At 38.1% G+C, this 21,419-nt stretch overlaps 1 protein-coding gene across 1 annotated transcript in view; it reads right to left on the bottom strand.

Moving 5' to 3' along the window:
* The window catches only part of LOC124118550, a 63,104-nt gene extending 46,718 nt beyond the window's left edge, over window positions 1-16,386 (bottom strand). The window contains exon 1 of the mRNA XM_046480713.1: window positions 16,254-16,386. Within this exon, the coding sequence (XP_046336669.1) occupies window positions 16,254-16,256 (3 nt within the window). The 5' untranslated portion in view covers window positions 16,257-16,386. The remainder of the gene's footprint in view (window positions 1-16,253) is intronic.
* Between the last annotated feature and the right edge of the window lie 5,033 nt (window positions 16,387-21,419).

Genomic DNA, 21,419 nt, shown 5'->3' with positions numbered 1-21,419 from the left:
GTAAACAAAGTACCTGTCATTGGTGAATCTTACCGCAGTAAGTAAGGCTGTGTGGATTATATGGTATATCACTTCCTGTTTTGAATTTTGCATACGACCGAGGTTTGATATTTTGCAGTTGCGAAAAGATTTCTTATTTTTCACAACCACTATGTTCTGTTGTTAATGTTACGTTATAATGCTATAAATTGGACCCCTCCATTTTTGTTTGGGACCCCTAACTTTATGATGAAGGGGTCCAAGTGACCCCAAGAAAATTTAAGCCAGAGCAGACACTGTTATATATAGCAACCATCCTAAAATATAATAAAACATTCTAAGGTCCACATGGTCAACTCTGATAATTTTTCTATCAACTTGATAAATGTAACAAACAGTTGTCAAATAACATTTCTAACAATCTGTAATTGTAAAATAAATCTCTCAAAGTTACATTATTAATATGATTAAGGAACCTCACAAGAAAGCTTAATGATTTGGATCACAATCTCTCCACTATTTCACCCTATGCCATACACACTGAATGTTACCTTGTCGGCACTATTATATGCGAGTTGTCAGGGTAGAACCGTCAGACCAGCAGCTGATAGCAGGAACAATAAACCATACTATTAACACATCAAACTACCAGGTCACAAATTGTCAAGGGATTTATCTTGTCTGGTTCTAGGGCCAATATTTGGCCCCAAGTGTGTAGCAAATGTCAGGCCAAATTTCTGACTTGAAACGAAGATTTTCCCTGTTGATCATGCCAGGACCAACAAGAAAACAGCGCTGTAACTATTCGCCCTGCCAAGGGACATTTTGTTTGTATAGTATATGCAATCAAATAGTAAATGAGTGAGTGAGTTGGGTTTAACACCGCTTTTAACTGTATTCAAGTTACATCACAGCATGTCAGCTTAATGTGGGAGGAAAGCCCGAAGTGATGCAGGTCTCAGACGTTTACCACTTCGGTGAATCCCACGAGCACAGGTATGGTGCTGACAAACTTAGAAACATAATCGGGGTGAACCAGGATTCGAACCCACAATCATAGGTTTCTGGCGTGCCCAAGGGCAGCAACTCTGCACCGCTAATCGCAGCGTCTTAGAGGACTGGGCCACCCATGCCCCCTCAAATAGTAAAGAATACTGTAACAGATTGACATTAATATACCTATAATAATATATGATCCATAATTATCCATCAGGATACTTGCATCTTAGACTATCAGCATTGTACATCTATACGCATGCGCGATGTGAGTCCCAGGAAGCCGTCAGCCTGTACAGACGTCTCTTAGTATATCAATAAACAGTGTTTAACGGAACCCCGGGTTCGTTACTCAGTTATCAGCTGATATGACAACCTGAGAATATTACATGGTGGCAGCGAGTGAGAAACGTATCTCGCCGACTTTAGAACTGTGAATTGTGAATATTTACCACTGAAACAACGTTGGAAGAGTTGTGTACATCGAACATTTTGGACACTGAACAAAAAAACAAAAACAACGAAAAATCATGTGTGAAATTTGGCTTCGTCACCCTGTGTGTTTGATCATTTAGGATAAGAGATGGTGCTGAAATTGCCGAATTTTCATCGTTTGGAAAAACAGACAAAATTAGGGGACTCACAACTAAGACGTTGGGCTGACAGGTGAACTGAATCAATAGATCTATCAAATATCATAAATCATATATCAGTGCATGCTTTGAAATTGTGCATGAAAGTGAAATATTATATTCTTAGACATTCATAAAGATATTCATGGATTGGAATAACACTGTATCGCATTAAGTAAGAAATGTATGTACTCTGAACATGAACTGTCGTCACTAACGACGCTACGCCATTTTGAAGAATCTGTCATCGGAACTGTAATCAAAATCATTCTAACTACCAGTGTATGTGAATACTTCTCTTAACAAATATCATCGTTTATTAGAACTGGATTATTGGGAACACTTTTCTTGAATTGAAGATGTATAATTTGACATTATTGGAACTTTCATGATATCTCAGAACGTTGGTTGAAAAACCCTGCGAAAAGTAACAAGCATCAGAGTAAAATGACGTCACAAGATTGCCGGATATGACGTACCGGACATAAGTTCTTCTTCCAGAAAAATGTAAACAAACACACATATTCATCGGGAAACTTCATAATAGTGACATTTTATAACCTTTTGAACTTTTGACTTGATCATTGACAACAATATGGATTCTGGACCTAAGATGGACTGGTCTAACCCAGACCATGTGGGAGCTTTCAGATTATTCCGTCAGAAATGTGAACTTTACCCGGGCTGACACTTTGATAGCAAAGATTACAGAAAGTTTGCTGAAGAGTGGTGTTTCGACCACAGAACCAGTTCACCACATTACCCCAAGTCAAATTGCTTCATAGAAAGGTCTATCAAGACAGTGAAGAGTACCCTAATAAAGTCTACAGAAGACCATATGGACCCTGATATGGCGCTGCTGTGTCTAAGGACCACACCTATAGATAATTACCTGCCATCACCAGAAGAAATACTCAGTGGTAGAAGATTGAAGAGTAACCTACCATGCAAGATGCACAACAACAACAAACATGACAGAGACAACAACAGGACTGTGGACTCAAGGTACTGTCAAGCAGAAGTGCACAGAGCCAAGGTCATACTTAATTGAAACTCCAAATGGTCATGTATTAAGAAATCGACGACACATCTTAGACTTAATTTCTCCAAGAAAGAAGGTAACCTTTAGAGAAGAAGAAACTAATTGACATAATGAGACTATAACACCAAATGAACACAGAGAAGTAATAGCTGACACAGGAAACAAGAACCAGCTGAACAACAAAAGAGTTCCTGATAGAACCCCACAATGCAGAAGACCATGTGAGAGATGTGTTCCAATGACATTAAGTGACAGTGATTGTGATAGACATCAGTATCAAACCAGATCACGCAGAGCTATTCGCAGACCTGATAAATTAAATCTGTGACTGTGTTGATACTCTAAGATCAAGAGTGACTGTTAAAAGTTGATGTTGATAATTTACAAGTTAATGATAAAGTTAGAGTTGTCTTAAAAGTTACAAAGTGATTAAGCTGAAAATTGTTACTCCCTGTGAAGATATCTTGAAGAAGAGGGATATAACAGATTGACATTAATATACCTATAATAATATAATTATCCATCAGTTACTAGCATCTTAGACTATCAGCATTGTACATCTATACGCATGCGCGGCGTGAGTCCCAGGAAGCCGTCAGCCTGTACAGACATCTCTTAGTATATCAGTAAACAGTGATTAACCAAACACCGCGTTCGTTACTCAGTTATCAGCTGATACGACAACCTGAGAATTTTACAAATACTATGGAAATTAATGTTAACTTAAAAGAAGTATCTCTTACAAGCATCCAAACTTTCACTTAGAAATGGCACATAGGCCTCAAATTTAAAACTGAAAGTTGCAGTTCTGCTCCATGCACAGTCGTTCACAATGTTTTCATGGATGATATTTCTTGAAATGTTCAAACTTGCACATGTCACATTTTAAATTATTATAAGGATGCACACAATAATCACTACACTTTAGTATTTCACCATGTTCATCTTGTGATACCAAAATGACAAGAAATTATTTCAAACACTGGATGTTTCGTAACAGAATAATTGCATATCATTATCAGAGAGCACAATATTTTCCACTGAGGATTGCAACAACTGAATGCACTTATGCCCTGTTTGATGACCGAAGAATTAGCTAGATGCATATGCATGCTTGAAAGTGGGGCCAAAAAAGGTCATGTTGCAAACGTCTTTGGTGTCAGCCAAAGTGTCATCAGCAGGGCATGGAATCTATATGGATAAGCTACCCAGCGACATGCAGATGGTCGACAGAATTCCAACACACAGCAGGAAGACAGGTTTCTGCTGATTGCAGCAAGACTTCACTTTGTAACTGTGACTTTGAGATCAGATTAGCTGGAAGAACCAATCTCCATGTCCTACAGCGGGACACGATGACAGGTGTGCACTTCTGGGATGACATTCTGGATGTGTATACGAGACAGTATGCTGCTGCAATTCGACCGGACTTCATCTTCATGGACGATAACGCATGACCTTATTCTGCCAGTTGTTGATGCCAACTGTTTGCATGGAGAGGCCAGCAGGGTCACCAGACCTCAACCCTATCGAACACATGCAGAACAAGCTGCAGATCACCCTTTCATGGCGCTATGTCCTTTTGGCAACTCTACAGGAATTCAGCAATATTCTTACTGAAGAGTGGATAAATCTTCCCTTGGCAACCATCCAGACACTAATCGGTGCATGAAACATCAGTCAGATATGCTACTGAGAGTTTTTTTGTGTTTGTGTGAATGAGTTTTCATGTTTTTTTAGGTTTCAGTTTTGGTAAGATACTCTTATATTGATGGGTGATCGGACTGATTATTGATGGTCACATGTTTTTTGTTGGCATTGTGTGGCAGAGGACATTAAAATGGATTTTTGTTGACGTCTTCACGCAATGTTGTCTTTGTCTATTTCAACAGATGCACGCAATTTGACATATTACCTCTTAAAGTGGTGATCTTCAGAAAACATATAATCAAACTTAACTACTGGTAATTCAAGATAAGTTGAACAAAATCACAAAAAGTATTTGAGACAGGTAGGTGGTGCACAGAACTTGGGCAAACATATTTGGTTTGTTACAGGTAGAGTGGGTGTACCCACAGCAACAGTACACATGTTGTGCACCTGCAGGTCATGATGATGAAATTGACTACACTCCTGTGGACACACGTGCTGCTAATAAGACTATTAAGTGGTCAGTTATATAAGTCTGTACCAAAATTCTCTAACAGTCATTTGATAGAAGATAATTAATATAGTTAACAAATAAACATGTCAAAGCTAGTTAGGCATGGCCAGATCATATATTGTCATGCTTGAGATTTAGCCTAAAATGTCATACATTACATGGAGAAAGAATGTACATGAGATTACTCATTAAAGTATCAAACTTCACAATCATTTGATGAATGACACGACACTTTTTATTATTGCTCTATGGGGTAAAAAAAAGTATTCCACTTTTACAGCAAATTTATTCCCTTCATTGTCATGATACCTCTCAATTGTTGATATCTACGCAAATTGGCTGTCACCGTTTTCACCATCATTGTTTACCTCACATCAGCACATACTTTTAGTATTATGTGCTATTGAACTCACCACCAGAAGTTGTTCTCCAAGACAGGACATGCACATATCAATTGTACTACTTGTCGGGGACCACCAGCTACCTTTCTTCTGAATGGTACATGCCAGTGGGCGGTCCTCATGCATAGTTATACAGGGTAAATTGTCTGGTAGCAACTCAACTTATCTTGGCACACCAGTCTTTTCAGGGTCTTTCAGGGTCTTCCCAATCTTGTAAAGCACTGCTTCAGTTACTGCACTGTCTGGAATGCAGACACTTGTTGGCGCTCTGGGGGCCTGGAAACTTGTTGGTTCTTTGCTGGAGTTAACCTGGATTAATCTCAGGTTCAGTAAGAGATTGAGCCGGTGTTGGTGTTTCTCCTGTCTTCTACAAGTGTTTATAGTTTCTTCTAAGAGCACTGTTTTAACCAGTCCTCACTGTATATGAGCGAGGTCGACCATTCAATACTTTATCTTTCTTCCAAGACTTTCTCCTTGAGTTATTCTTACTACATCACCATTCTCTAGTGGTCTGACATCTCTTGCACCTCTGTTGTTTTTGGTTGTGGAGTTCCATTTGTGTGCCACAATTTCACTTTTTGAGATAAAGTCCTTCCACATTAATTCCTGGCCAATACAGACACCTTCTGACTCTATGTCAACATCTCTCCATACCAATATGTGAGTGAGTGAGTTGGGTCTAACGCCGCTTTTAACATTATTCCAGTTATATCGCAGCGTGTCAGCTTAATGTGGGAGGAAAGCCCGAAGTGATGCAGGTCTCAGACGTTTACCACTTCGGTGAAACGGGTATGGTGCTGACAAACCTAGAAACATAATCGGGGCGAACCGGGATTCGAACCCACGATCATAGGTTTCTGGCGTGCCCAAGGGACACAACTCTGCACAGCGAATCGCGGCATACCAATATGTGAAGTATGTAATCATTAGAGCATGTCTCCTCAAGGTTATGGGAATCACTGCTCTTTCTCCACAAAAGAGCATACCATTCTCGACACTCAGGTCATCCTTGTAATGAAAGTATGGTTTGACTGGTTCTGGAATGCTTGTTTGATCCACTGGGCACCCACCTTGAAATATTGTTTTCAAGGTTTGTAGATTGTCATCACAATCAATGTGATGCAGAATTTCTTACCAGTCTCTCCTCCGAGATCAGCAAGTACTTTGCTATGTTAATGTCTTCATCTGGGTAGTGGAGAAGGGGAGTAGTGGAACTCTGCTGAGTATCTGCTATGTACATCTCTTTACCAGGTGCGTAGATGAGCTGCACAGAGTACTTCTGTAAGAACAGAAGCTTATTTTAGAACACACTGCAATGGCTTCTTAATAATCATCTTCAGTGGCTCGTGATCGGTGTACTGTGACAGTGCAGCCATATGCATACTGGCGGAACTTTTCCACTCTAAAGCAAGCAGCTTCTTCTCTATCTGTGCATAGTGTGATTTTGTTTCTGTGAGAGCATGACTAACTAAGGCGACCAGTTATCCCTGTTGCAACAAAGCAGCTCCAAGCCTGACAGGAGAAGCATCACACTGAACTGTAACAGCATCACTGTTGTCAAAGAGTCTTAAGACTGTATGCTTGGCAGTGAGCTCCTTCACCATTCTTGGGGCTTTGTCTTGCAGTGCACATGCTGTGAAGATATGGGTATCTTAGGTATTTGGGATTATCCTCCTGATAATGTGTATCAAGTGTAATAGGCACTCTTTGACTTGGAGCACAACACTTTGTGAAGTGATTTGGTTTCCTATATTAGCCGCAGAACTTGCCATATGCTTGGCATATCAATTGCTTCATCTCATTCCTGCTTCCACAAAATATGCAGTTGATCTGAAGTGTTTGACTTTGATTATCATGGTTACTTGAGGCTTGAGAGTAAATACTGTTATCCCAAACTTGTTAGCTGAGGAATGACGATCATGATGATTACCTTTATGTACTAAGGAATTAGAAAATCCAAGTGTTTTCAACTATTCTTTTGGTAACTCTGTAGCTCTATATATCTGAACACATGTATCCAAGTTCAACTCAGTTTATCTGAGAAGATGTTCACGAGGAGTATTTTCCAAAATACAATAAACAATGCGATCTCTTAGTAGAGTGTTATGCAATGTTCTGAAATTACAGGTAGTTGCTAGAGTCTTGAGTTCAGTCATGTACTTGTCATAGTCTTCTGAAGGCTCCCGATTCCTTGAGAAAAACTTATAGTGTTCAATAGTCTCTGATTCTATCTTAGGATTGCAATAATTGTCAAATTCTGTTATCAACTGTGCAATAGTACTTTCACCTTGACACTCAAATACAAATGTGTCATGTATTTCACTAAAATACCCTGAATTCCTATCAAATACAAGAATAGTTTCACTTTCCTATTCTCAACCGCTTGAGTAAGTTAGTGTCAAATCCAAAAAAAGTCAACTCTTCGTTCCTTTTTCCATGTTTATGACAAATTTGGAACAATAAAGTCAAGCTGTGATGGTTTTTGTTGTCTCAGTGACATTCCCATCATACCTGGCACCACTTGCACGTCTTAGTCACCCATAGAGAACCGAAAAAATAGTCAATCCTTAAAGGAATTTCTAGCTAAATTCTATTGAATGAATACCAGCATAATATAATTAATCTAATGCTGATCCACAGAAGCAGTACCGTCGTGATGACAGATCCATCTATCACGTTGCTAAACCAAAGATTTGTCTGTCACTGTTTGTAATCATTGTCATTGGCTCAGTAAGGTTACACAGCAGTAGAAACTAACATTTTAGTCCACTAGTCCTTATAATGGTAACATATAGCAAAACCCTTAAAAATGGCAAATATCTACTAGTCCTTATGATACCTTAACTACTGGGCAGATTGGAAAGGACTATAGGACTAGTGCCAATTTCCAACCCTGGTTACACCTGCTGTAGCTGCCAGAGTGAGTGAGTGAGTGACCCAATGTCATTTATGCTGCAATAAACACTATTCCAGCATGTCAACAATAGTCCTGCTGCCTGTATACATGATTGTGTCTGTGTCAGGCAAACCAGTGGTGAACACCATGAATAGTGAGTGACTCGTTCAACAGGGTACGACACACATGAGTCAGGTAATATACAACATTATCTTCAGGGGCCATATATCAGGTACACAAATGTATAGACAGGCCACAAAGAGAAAAATATTGCATCCCAAAAGATGCACAATTATTTTCATAGTACCAAATTCTTGACAAGAAATATAAAGATCCTGTAATTGTAAGTAATTATCAAATACTACAGGACAGTACACTACACCATTTCATTACTTTGCCATGTTTAAATTCTAAAATTTTACAACTGACTTCATTCGAAAAATATACTTACATGAATATCGCCGATGTTTTCTTCAACAACGAGATTTAAGAGGTACTTTATTTGCTGGTCCACAGGGACTGGTACACAACTGGTAATTATCGGTAAATGAGACTCAGTTTTGTAAGTCAAGGTAAAAACCCTGCAATAGCTGACAGGCATTCTATAATTACTTGGGTTATTTTTGTGGCACTGGCAATTACATATACTATTTATCATTTGTTTGTTTTTAAATCTGAGCTTGATCACATCATGTATGTCAACCACTTCACACTTCAGATCATGACAGAAGCATCTTCTGATCAATTTGCTCTATCAGGATGATCTAAATAGTTGGTCATCTTGTCAAAGAAACATTAATTTCCCAGTATTTCCTGTGTTATCTTCCAAACTGTGATTGCCTGAGGTTATCAATACGATGTATTTGTTTTCAACATGCTGTGCCATAATCAATTTCCAAGGCTGTTTCCTGTTTGTACATCCAAGTTGCTATCTCAGCATTAAGCGGTGAAAGAGCATGATAAACAAAGAGGAAAAATCATCTCTGTGTTAAGATAAATGCCAAGATATCACATGATCAATATAATAGATAAGGTAAATGATAATGATCTGTATCGAGGTCTTCTACTGAAACCATTAGGCCTTTACCGATCCAAAAAAATCAATGTAGGTGATTGGATTATAATTTCAACTTACAATTAATGAAGAAAAAACAAGTTCTTACAATGGTGCAGTGTTTAGTGTCAGTAGTTAATTGTTTGCCACTAGTTCCAGCAGACTTATTCCAGATTTCAAATTATTTGTAAACACCCACAAACATTGCAGATCAACCAATGTGTTGATGAAGGTTCATACACGATACAAGTTTTTCATACAGCAATAAATTCTACTACTTACATGTTCCCTGGACAACAATTAATATATATTGAGTAACACAACATGAATGCATGAAAAATATGGGACATACAAAAGACTTGTAACATTCATTATGATATTCAATGGAGGAATTTCATTGGCCGAGAAGTGATCACATGGCAACCTATAGAAATACATAAAAACTCCATCACAGGTTTGTTTGTTTGTTGTTTAATGCTGCACTTAGCAATATTCCATCTACAATAGCTTCATACCATGCAACTGGGATACAATGAAATGCATCAACCAGGTCAGCGAGCCTGACCACCCGATTTTACGACAAGCATAGTAAACATTTACCCCTATCCCAGGTCCGACAATTGATTTCAATTGACTTAAAATAGCACAAAATCCCAAAGACTAGGTTATCCCTCAAATTTCAGGTAATCAAGTGTCTCCTCTCACAGATACCCCAGCATGTAACGTTCCTTGCAAGAAGTAATGGCCAATGCCTACGAACCTAATCGTTTCGCCGATCTATTCATTAATAAACATGGCGTTATATCATGATAATGGACACTTTTTTGAAAAATACCAAATAATCTCCTTCGACAGGGGTGAAGGTCTTTAGCTAGTATTTTGCTCAGTAAGGAAACTCGGCTTGAGTTTGATAATTTTTCAATTGAAGAACTGAAAGAATCTATCTTGAAGAGAGAACTGTGAAATGCGACCATCATGAGAAAGTCACTCTGATGGCCTATAAACATGATATATAACACATTGAAAATTCAAAAATTCAAGACAAGATGGAGATATTATTCAAGGAAGTAGATACAGAAAATCATTTAAAACTTTCAAAGCAATGGGAAAAGAACTGAAGCGAAATTGACCATGCAAATAAATTGATTTTATGGCAAAGTTAAAATATTTCGAAATTAATTTCAAATAGATTTTATTCTCAATATTTCATATCTCATGCAGGTACTATTTGTTATGCTGTACTTCGGGGAAGAGGTAGAGAAAACCTGGCAGGACTAGGCTAGCTATACGGATCTAGCTATTACCACTAATCCTGATGGTGACATGTATGTCTGTCTACATGTGTGCAGATGAACACACAAAAAGACTATCATGACAACAGGGACTCTGCTAGTGGAAGAATGTACGAGAAAAATGGCACTCCTCATTTCACCAGTTTCAAAACATCCATATCAAGTAGTAAGACGCCCCCTAATTCTTTTGGACTGATTTTTGTGTATGTTTTCACTATTTGGGATCAAGGGACATTACTCTTTGACACTGATCTTAATAAGAACGCATGAATAACACTTTTGTACTCACATGAAGTTTGAATCTTTCTATCTTTCTATCTTTCCGATTGTTTATTTTGTAACAGACAAGCCCAGATGTCCAGTTAGAAATATACGTGAAATATGTGCGTAAAAAAAAGGTTTCAGTTATATTTTTTGTGAAGCAAACAAGCAATACATTGCAACAATGCCGCTTATACTATATATATTATAGCCTCATGTTTTGGTTGACAGTAGCATTTTGGGGCCTTGGCAAACATATAGATTACGCTACTGCATGGCTTGTATATATTCCATTTTGCATATCTCACTTTGATACATAACTTACGAGTTCCAAGTAAAAAACACTCTCTACAAAAACAATTGTACATATTCGATTCTAGTGACCATGAATAACGAATTCAATTCATGAAGGGATACAGTTGGATTTACAGAATAAGAGTGAATCATAACAGCCCTAATGTTAACCATGTTAACCCCACACAAATGTTTCCTTTCTATTGTATTATTCACCACACTTCTGCTTTAAGTTCTGTTGGAATGCTAACATGGTGTCATAATAAACGTTAACTAGATGGGCACTTAGGCACTCTCATTACACTATCAACAGGACCTTGGAATCAGGTTAAAAGTAAAGCATTTTTCCACATTTTTAGTTTGTATAATAAAATATTTTATACTTTTTGACAACCGGACTTTACGTGTCATGACGATTTCGTTCTCAAAGTAACTCATCTATCTATTACTGACCCCTATAATTAAAATAATACTCAAAGCTAGTTAATAAGTGCTAAATATAAACCACTGACTATTGGTAGCTAACAAATGATGTCACTTCACTATTTGGTAGATCAGTCATCAATCAGTAGAAGACCCCTCCAGTCCCATGTGATTGTTTAATATTCGCAAGCAATGCTGAGAGTAAGAAAGCCTTGTTGTGGAGCAATAGAAACTGACTTTTTTGGTACACTAGTCCTTATAATAACATATAGCAAAACACCTATAAAGGGCAAATTTCTAGATTATATAAAAACTAAAAACATGTTGTCCCTATAAGTGACTGGAGTCCTTAGGCTGTCCACATATCTAGACTTGCCTACTAGGAGGATATAATTACACACATCCATGGACTTATCTTTCAATACAGCCTTTGAGAGGGGCTATAAAACTATGTGTGACTTCCTAAACGTACTAAGGTCCATCATTTATTTTTAATGCGGCAATTATGAAAATAATGTGGCAATCCCACACAAATGCATTCTAGATCTATCAGGGTAAGAAATTAACACTAGCCCGAGGCTGTTACAAATATCCCCATTGTTTTAACATAACAAGAGCATTTTATCTTTACCCAGGCAAGGGAAGTTTTTCTCTCCCTGTCTATCCCTGGGTCTTATATGCATACTGCACCCACTTTCCACAAGAAAGACAATGTCACCTGCCACTCTGGTATGCGTGTAACTGTAAGACATGAGATAACCTTATAGGTTGTTAGGATGAGCATGGAAAACAAACCATCAACCAAAGACTACAAATAACAAATAGTTCTTGGTTTGAGCTGAATCAAAATATTGTATGTAACCTAAATCACCAAAATGATCAACCTATCTTATCAATCATTACAGTGATAGAAACTAACAGTTTTAGCCCACTAGTCCTTATAATGATAACATATAGTAAAACCCTTAAAAAGGGCAAATATCTACTAGTCCTTATGATACCTTAACTATTGGGCAGTATGGCAAGGACTATAGTACTAGTGCCAATTTCTAATGCCGCATTACAAGAACTATGAAGAGAACATTTCCCATCTTGGCAAATCTGAGGACATAATATATCCTATATCCTGTGTGTCTTGTTCAGCATAAAATTGTACAATAGGATAAAATCTTTCAGGCAGATGTCAGTACCCATTACAAGACAAACAGCCATTATTTCCATTGAAATGCCCCAAACATAAAAAAACCACACACAGACACACACAACAAAAAGGACTATTGAACAGTTTCCCTCAAGTTTTCTACAGCTTCACCTTCAATTAACATTACTAAAGTCACATTTGTTCAATATCAAGAACAATGGAACATTTTCAGAACTATCTAATCAGAAGAAAGGCACTTGGAGGTTAATGTGTGCAAAGTTTAGTAAAGAAACACTGAACAAAATCAAATGTTAATACTGTTATGCTTTGGAAACCAAAGTCTTACAGATTGTTGTGGACATATGCAATAACCTGCCAATTATAATATTCCAAAAGGGCCTTCATTTAGAGGTCGCTTGAGCATACATACTGATAATGTGAATGAGCCATTTCCCAAAGATTCACAAACTAACCAGGGTTCATACAGATATTGAGAGCTAAACTTCAAGGCTTTTCAGGGCCTTAAAATTACAACTACAGTATTATAACAAAGATAAATGCCCTAAATCAGTAAATAATTTCTTAGATTTAGCATGCTAACACTGACTGCATGGTTGGCAGACCAGATTCACATTGCCAGATTGGTAATTTCCGTTTACTACCAGAACAACTGCATAAGCTTTTAATAGTTACTTGTTAGGTACGCTTCAAGAATATACCCAAGAGCAGCAACAGTTAAAAATGCCAGACATTTTACATGAAATTTTCCCAAAATTCCTCAAGAAAAATGTGGACACATGCTTTCATAAAAACACAATAATTTTTAAATCGGTCAGAATAAAACTGTCTACAAATGATACAAAGACAACACGTTTATGGCAAAACACGTCAATTTCACTGTCGGTCTTCTTATGAAATAACCAGCACACATAGCTTACATACACCTGTATCTGTCAGTATCTGTGATCATACTATCATACATGTGTCAACTGTGTGGGCTATGGATACACAATTTTGTGTATTTGTTGTGTCTTTCTTAATTTATTGAACAATGTTTTTATGATATAATTTGATATTGAAGGTTAATGATGAAATACATGTTAATTTGTTTGTTTGTTGTTTAAGCCGCACTCAGCATTATTCAAGATATATGATGGCGGTCTGTAAATAATCGAGTCTGGACCAGACAATCCAGTGATTGATATCATGAGCATCAATCCACACAATTGGGATATGATGACATGCATCAACCAAGTCAGCGAGCCTGAACACCTGTTCACGTTAGTCGCCTCTTACGACAAGCTTAGTTGCCTTTTACGGCAAGCATGGGTTGCTTGTTTATTTGTCTCACATTGGTGATGTGGAAAAGCTTATTAAAATATTAATGTCTAATGTCTTCTCTTTCTGACCAGCAAATATACCTTACTAGGTATATAATATATGAACACAACAAAGGGATTTTGAAAATGTGTTGCTGCCAATGTTTGACATTGACCAAAATATGTCAGTGGTCCAAAAGACCAGCAAATAGAAAAATCTACTGGCCCATTTGGATCTCTGCTAGACACAAGGACCAAAAAGGGTCTTAAAAAGTATTATATCATTGTGCATTAGAATGAGAAACATATATTTACTATCAACTTGAAATTGCTATACATATATTTCAATCACTTTTTGAAAAGTTTTGTAAGTTCAAAGTTCAAGAAAAATCAATATAAAAGGAAGAGGAATAATTATGTTGAAAAACATGCTGGTAAAGCCTCGTGTGGACCATCCTTGGAATATTTTAGGGATTCAGCAATGATCCTATGTCACAGAAAGTGCCTGTTTTTTGTCATAACAAAAGATGACCATGTCATATGCCCACTGACATTGCTAGCAATATGGGCAACTACCATGTCAACAACTGCAGGAAGCTAAATGAACCCAAAAATTCTAAAACCCTTGACTGTGATCAGTATTCTATTCAGAATTTACATCAATATTCGTTTAATGACTTCTTAACGGCACAAAACAACAAGACACCCTTGTATGTTTCTTCAGCCTTCCATGGTCTTGAATGACAATGCTATCAACACTTTCTAAGCAATGAGATGGCGCCTTTTCTGAGTTTCTGATGCTAGATGTGCATTATTTCCAAATTTGTCTGTGGTCCAAAAGACCAGCACATAGAAAAATCTACTGGTCCTATTGGATCTCTGCTAGACACAAAGACCAAAAAGGTTCTTAAAAAGTATTATATCATTAGAATGAAACTCACCAAGAAGGTAACCACAGTACTACTCAGGGATGTTCATGTTGTTGGTTTTGCTTCAAGTTTTGAGTCAATCTATCGCTGATTTCAAAAGTAGTACACACCTAAATTACTTTGTTCGTCCACAAAACAACACTAGACCAGCATTTACTTAATTTTACTGGTCCTTAAGAAAATATGCTAGCTCGGAACAGTAGACAAGAGTTAGTGTCGAACACAGGCCGTTATGTCTAACCTACAGAAAAAATTGTTGCTGTTTTTCACTGTTGCGTTTTTAGTGGATCCCCAAATCATGACATCTAAAGCTAGTTTGGTGATTTTAAAGATTTTTCAAGACGATCCATAAAAGTAAAGGCCTTTTCAAGCCTCTGTGGACCCTGTCAAACAAGAAACAAGTAGAAATGTTTTTCTTGCCTGTGGATTATCATGATTAATTATTGATAGTACTCACAAATTCATCTCAGAATCAAACTTAAATGCATTTCTGAAGTGAAAGGCCTGTTTCAGGAAAGTAGAAGTTTTTGATATTACTGGTAAGAAAATAACACGGCCATGCAAATGACAAGTTCTTCTAACGCACGAAAGCTTGACAGGTTTTGAAAAAAACCCATCAAACACTTCCTCACAAACTACAATCATGAATCTTGTCAACAACGCTGTACATATTGTGCATGTGGTTGCAACTGTGAGTAGTAATTAACAGAAAAGCAAAATACGTAGTTATTCATACCAAAAAGAGTATGTGAAACATAAAATCTCTTGAAACACACCAATAATGAAGAATGTGAACCAATATCATTAGATTATGGACAAAATAAAAAGTAGGTCATGAACTTTTAATGTTGAAAGACAAACACCAGGAATCCCCAAATCACCAGGAATAGTCAAATATACATAACTATTAACTTGAAATTGCTATACATATATTTCAATCACTTTTTGAAAAGTTTTGTAAGTTCAAAGTTCAAGAAAAATCAATATAAAAGGAAGAGGTATAATTCTGTTGAAAAACATGCTGGTAAAGCCTCGTGTGGACCATCCTTGGAATATTTTAGGGATTCAGCACTGATCCTGTGTCACAGAAAGTGCCTATTTTTTGTCATAACAAAAGATGACCATGTTATATGCCCACTGACATTGCCAGCAATATGGGCAACCACCATGTCAACAACTGCAGGAAGCTAAATGAACCCAACAATTCTAAAACCCTCGATTGTGGCACGGGCTATGATCAGTATTCTATTCAGAATTTACAAGAATATTCGTTTAATGACTTCATAACGGCACAAAACAACCCAACAAGACACCCTTGTATGTTTCTTCAGCCTTCCATGGTCTTGAATGACAATGCTATCGACACTTTCCAAGCAATGAGATGACGCCTTTTCTGATTTAATTCCGTCAATAAAGTACTAGGACCTTACCATGGTGTTTCAAAGACTTCGTATGCTAGATGTGCGTTTCTTCAAGACGAACAAGTCATCGCCATCGGCTTCTGACCTCATTCGCCACCGTCAATTTCTGGCAGGCCATACAACATGGCGGACGCTAAACACTAGAGCGCACTGTACATCCGGGCTCTCCAGGCAGTCCTGTGACTAGGCGCAGTTTTCCGATATGCGACCTCTTAGCTTGCAATGGAAGACCAAGCAAGTTTCAGCAATAAGTTCACCAACAACAATACACGATGATATTCATTTGTTTAATAAGCAACTGCTTCGTCACATTAGAAACTATATTTTGCACAACACGAATTAAAACAACATTTTTATTGATGTTTGATAATGGACAAATTGACTTGAATTCTTCTGAAATGGGAAAACAGTCAATATGTGTTATTAGGTTAGGTGTTTTGGTTTTGGTTTTATCGTTTTGTTTTATTTAGCTATACTGATAGTGATGTTATTGATATGCCAGACATTTTTTAGGACACAATGTCAAACACTAAATATAACCAAAGACGTCACAACTATGTATTATACAGTCAGCTCTAAATGCAGTCCCGTGTCAAAACTGATCAGGGCTGCAAAACATTTACTCTGCTATTTCTTCTATTTATAATGTCGATTAAATACTATACATTCTACTATCCTATATCAAACTTCGCAATACAAAAACCACATATCGCATTTTGAAACAAGTTTTACAGCATATATACGAGTGTATTTGTATTAACAGGAATTAACCCCTTTTTTAAACCCATGTTGATCTGGTTGTTAAAGTAAACTAATTAATAATGGTTTACATCATAGCGTATGTGGTTATTGGGGTAGGCTTTAGGGTGGGACGGTAGCATTGGTATTGTTCCTGTTTATTGTTGCTAACGTTGACGGAACGCCAGTGTACAGAAGGGTGTGTTACCTTGCAGGCGCTGTCAAACCTGAAGATGCCGATATCGGTATTTAGTTAAAGATTTATCTACGACGGTGTTGCTTTTCATTGTTAAAATGAACAAAGATAAACACAACGAAAGATAAAGTTTCTGAGATCACAAAAATACAATGGGTTTAGGTATTTGATGAAGAGCAGGAACACCGTCGATGTACATTAGTGATATTCGCGGGCTCCGAATCACAATATGGTGCATGACAGTTGTGTATATCAGTGTCAGCAATCACAGCACATCATGGATACGCGTGTTGGGGCAGAATCTAGCTGATGACAGTGGCGACAACTGTATGGACACAGCTGTACGTGTAGACATTTACACCCGCTATATTTACGTTTATCCATATCCGGTGTGCTCGGGCGGCCCTGACTTAAAGAACCATTAAAGCTATCTACAGACTCTAACTGTAACTTATAGATGTAAGTGTATGTTGACAGAGTTTAGGAGACCCACCATTTATAACAGGGTGGAGTTACTGTCGTGTTTTATCCATGAGCGTGAATGTACTAGAAGCATGTGATCAACCCCTAATGTATTTTGGATGACTATCAATTTTCCAATAAATATGCATGGCCCTCTATCTCCAAATATGTGTTTGGTGAACATAGTTTATTCTCCCACTATGCTATCACTTATCCGAAAAGCCCAAAGAAAAGACGAACATGTAGTAATTTATATTCCCTTGTCGAGACCACACACGGAAACAGGGTAACACCTCTCATGTGGGTTTAGGAAGGACACGGGACATTATAGCATGGTCATAGGACGGCAACAACATACACCACCAGACCCCCAATGCCGTCATACCCCCCACCCCCATTGTTCTAATTGGTTATTGACAAATCACGTTTGTTTATCTTCATATAGTGGCCGGCGTTATTTAACTGACATGGTCCAGTTCACTGCTAATCACGCAACACAATGTTTCTCGCTTTAAATGGGAGTAGGTTCGGAACGGATATAAAAGATCTGTTCCTTAAACCATATCATCCACTGTGTTGTGCATGAGGGACTTGCGATCCCTGAATATGTATGTATGTTAACACATGGCTAGTTGCAGCCATGCGGAAATATTGTTTTTTTAATATTACCTAGTCTGATCATTTCATTTGGTGGGATGAATTACAAAGACATGAGGAAGTGTGTTTGTTGAATATCTGTACACGGAAATAATGTGCAAGTAGGCACTTTGTATGCTTGTGTGTTCACTTATGTAGACAATGATAAGGAACATGTATACGCATTCAATAAAATAGTTTGCCCATCAAGCATGATCTGTGAATAAGTGAGACATGCAGCTGGTAAAGGGTACCTCTGTATAGGTTGAATAAGTGAGACATGCACCTGGTAAAGGGTACCTCTGTATAGGTTGAATAAGTGAGACATGCAGCTGGTAAAGGGTACCTCTGTATAGGTTGAATAAGTGAGACATGCAGCTGGTAAAGGGTACCTCTGTATAGGTTGAATAAGTGAGACATGCGGCTGGTAAAGGGTACCTCTGTATAGGTTGAATATGTGAGACATGCAGCTGGTAAAGGGTACCTCTGTATAGGTTGAATAAGTGAGACATGCAGCTGGTAAAGGGTACCTCTGTATAGGTTGAATAAGTGAGACATGCGGCTGGTAAAGGGTACCTCTGTATAGGTTGAATAAGTGAGACATGCACCTGGTAAAGGGTACCTCTGTATAGGTTGAATATGTGAGACATGCAGCTGGTAAAGGGTACCTCTGTATAGGTTGAATAAGTGAGACATGCACCTGGTAAAGGGTACCTCTGTATAGGTTGAATATATGAGACATGCAGCTGGTAAAGGGTACCTCTGTATAGGTTGAATAAGTGAGACATGCAGCTGGTAAAGGGTACCTCTGTATAGGTTGAATATGTGAGACATGCGGCTGGTAAAGGGTACCTCTGTATAGGTTGAATAAGTGAGACATGCAACTGGATCCCTGTACAGGTTAAAACGAAAATTAACGTAACTTGTGTAGTTTAATATTTGTTGAGTTGTAAGGGTAAAAGTGTCTCTTGGGTCTGGTCGGTGAATCCGTGAACCGAAACCCTGAACGACAAACGTCATCCACAAGACACGAGTTGGAGACTTTTCGCCCGTCATACCACGTGGATCAATTTGCCCGACTTCACAACATCGGAATGCATGTATCTATATCCGTATGTGGACAATGACATCACATACCAGTGGGCACAATGACAAAAAATCAAGAACTATCTTTGTTTTATTGCGATATTTGCACACAAGCACACGCACGTACATGTGCACACACATGCACGTTATAGGCACGTTTATCAATATCTTTTGCTATGTGAGATGTAGTCTGTAGTCTGCCATGTTTGTTGTACAGACTTTAACGCTCGAAACCTAAGCTATAAATAGAGGTGACGACGAACTCGGCGGGATAAATCACGAATCTCCGTGTGGTAGTTATCCAGTCTAGTTGCTGCTGCTGTACGTGTTACTAAACCTGTCACCCACAGCGTTATAGTAAGTGGTGAAGCCATCTTATACACACCTAACACAACTACATACAAAGCAACCAATTCACCAACCTATTTTGGATATAGTTTTGAAGAAAACCACCAACCATTGAGGAATGCCCCGTAGGTCACGGCACGGGGTAGAAGAATGACCCTTGCGGACATCGAGCCCGCGTTTACTGTGTGGCGAGCCAGCTCTCGACCTACTGGGCATAGTTTGTTTGTTTGTTTGTTGTTCAATATTCCAGCTATTTGACAGCGGTTTGTAAATAATCGAGTTTAGGCCAGACAATCCAATGATTGATATCATGAACATCGATCCACGCATGGGACACGATGACATGCATCAATCAAGTCGGCGAGCCTGACCACCCGATCCTGTTAGTCGCCTCTTACGACAAGCATGCCCGGGTTGCTGAAGACCTATTCTAACCCGGATCTTTAAGATAGTCAATACTATTTACACGAACCCAGCATGTTTGTAGTCTTCCCGACATATTAGTAGAACGTTAATACCATCTGGGTATAACTATAGTATAAGACTATAGTGGCTGAAAGCATGACACGCGATACATCGGGGCACGATGACACTTCCATGCATGGAAATCTGTGTCGCGGACTCCAGTCGGAAGTATATACGCATCTTCACTATTGCCACACATCTGTTCTTTTATAAATGATAAACAATTGTAGATGCAATTGTGTATTGGCACAGACAGGCGGCCTGTCTATCAAAAGTCAACGGAGTTAAGAGTAGATCTAGAACGTGATAAAATGTTCACTCTATAAGTGAATTTTATATAAAAATGCATGAGAGTTTCTTCTTTTATTTAAATCTGACAGATGGGAAAAACGTGTGACTGGACAAGGTCAGTTAAGTATTTTTAAGCTGCGATGATATGGGACGCCCTCAGACTCCCTAACATTCCCAGTATTCAAGAACCATACAGAATCACTGTACTGTACATGTATAAATAATCTAGCTATCGTGTATGACAGTGAGTCATGCTAAGACTATAGGACATGAGCGCCTATTGGCAATGCACATATTTATATCCTGGTCTTAATTACCGTTTTATCCATTAATATTGATACACATTTAATGAACCAAAAATTGTCCCTGAAAATTCTTGAAAAAAATTATTATGCTTTAGACTGTTGATAAAAGTAGATCTAAAAATTAAAATATATTGCCTGCCCCCCAAAAATGACATCGTTGCAAGGTGTGTTTCTTTTAAAAAATCAGGCTCATAGTTTTAACTTAAAAAATATGCAAATACAAATACAAACATCCCCCCCGAATATCAAATAGTTGGTCCCTAAGTGTGTAGGTAGAAGGGACGGTGTTTCGTGGTAGTCGCTTCACGTCGCCTTTCACGTATTCAGAACGACTACATGGGCACGTTCATTACCTTCCTCTGGTAGACTACAGTATTATAGTATTCGCATGTATACATTAATAGATACTACCACACACAACGGTGTTGTCAGCAGCATCTACTCACAACAATACCAGTTTATTGTGTTCACTGGAGGGCAGACTGAATATCAATAGTTACTACCCCGGCAGGGAGTGTCCATCATATCACCATGTGAACAATGAGTACACACAGTGAACAGACGAGGTACACAACACACTGGAACAGATTCTACATTGGCCTGTGTGTCAATTAATATGATATTATAATGATCCTCCATATACTTGTA

This window comes from Haliotis rufescens, unplaced genomic scaffold, assembly GCF_023055435.1.
Source record: "Haliotis rufescens isolate VD_foot unplaced genomic scaffold, xgHalRufe1.0.p SCAF_22, whole genome shotgun sequence".
Taxonomy (NCBI): domain Eukaryota; kingdom Metazoa; phylum Mollusca; class Gastropoda; order Lepetellida; family Haliotidae; genus Haliotis; species Haliotis rufescens.
The sequence above is the reverse complement of the archived record's forward strand: the minus strand, read 5'-3'. Positions and strand labels throughout refer to the sequence as shown.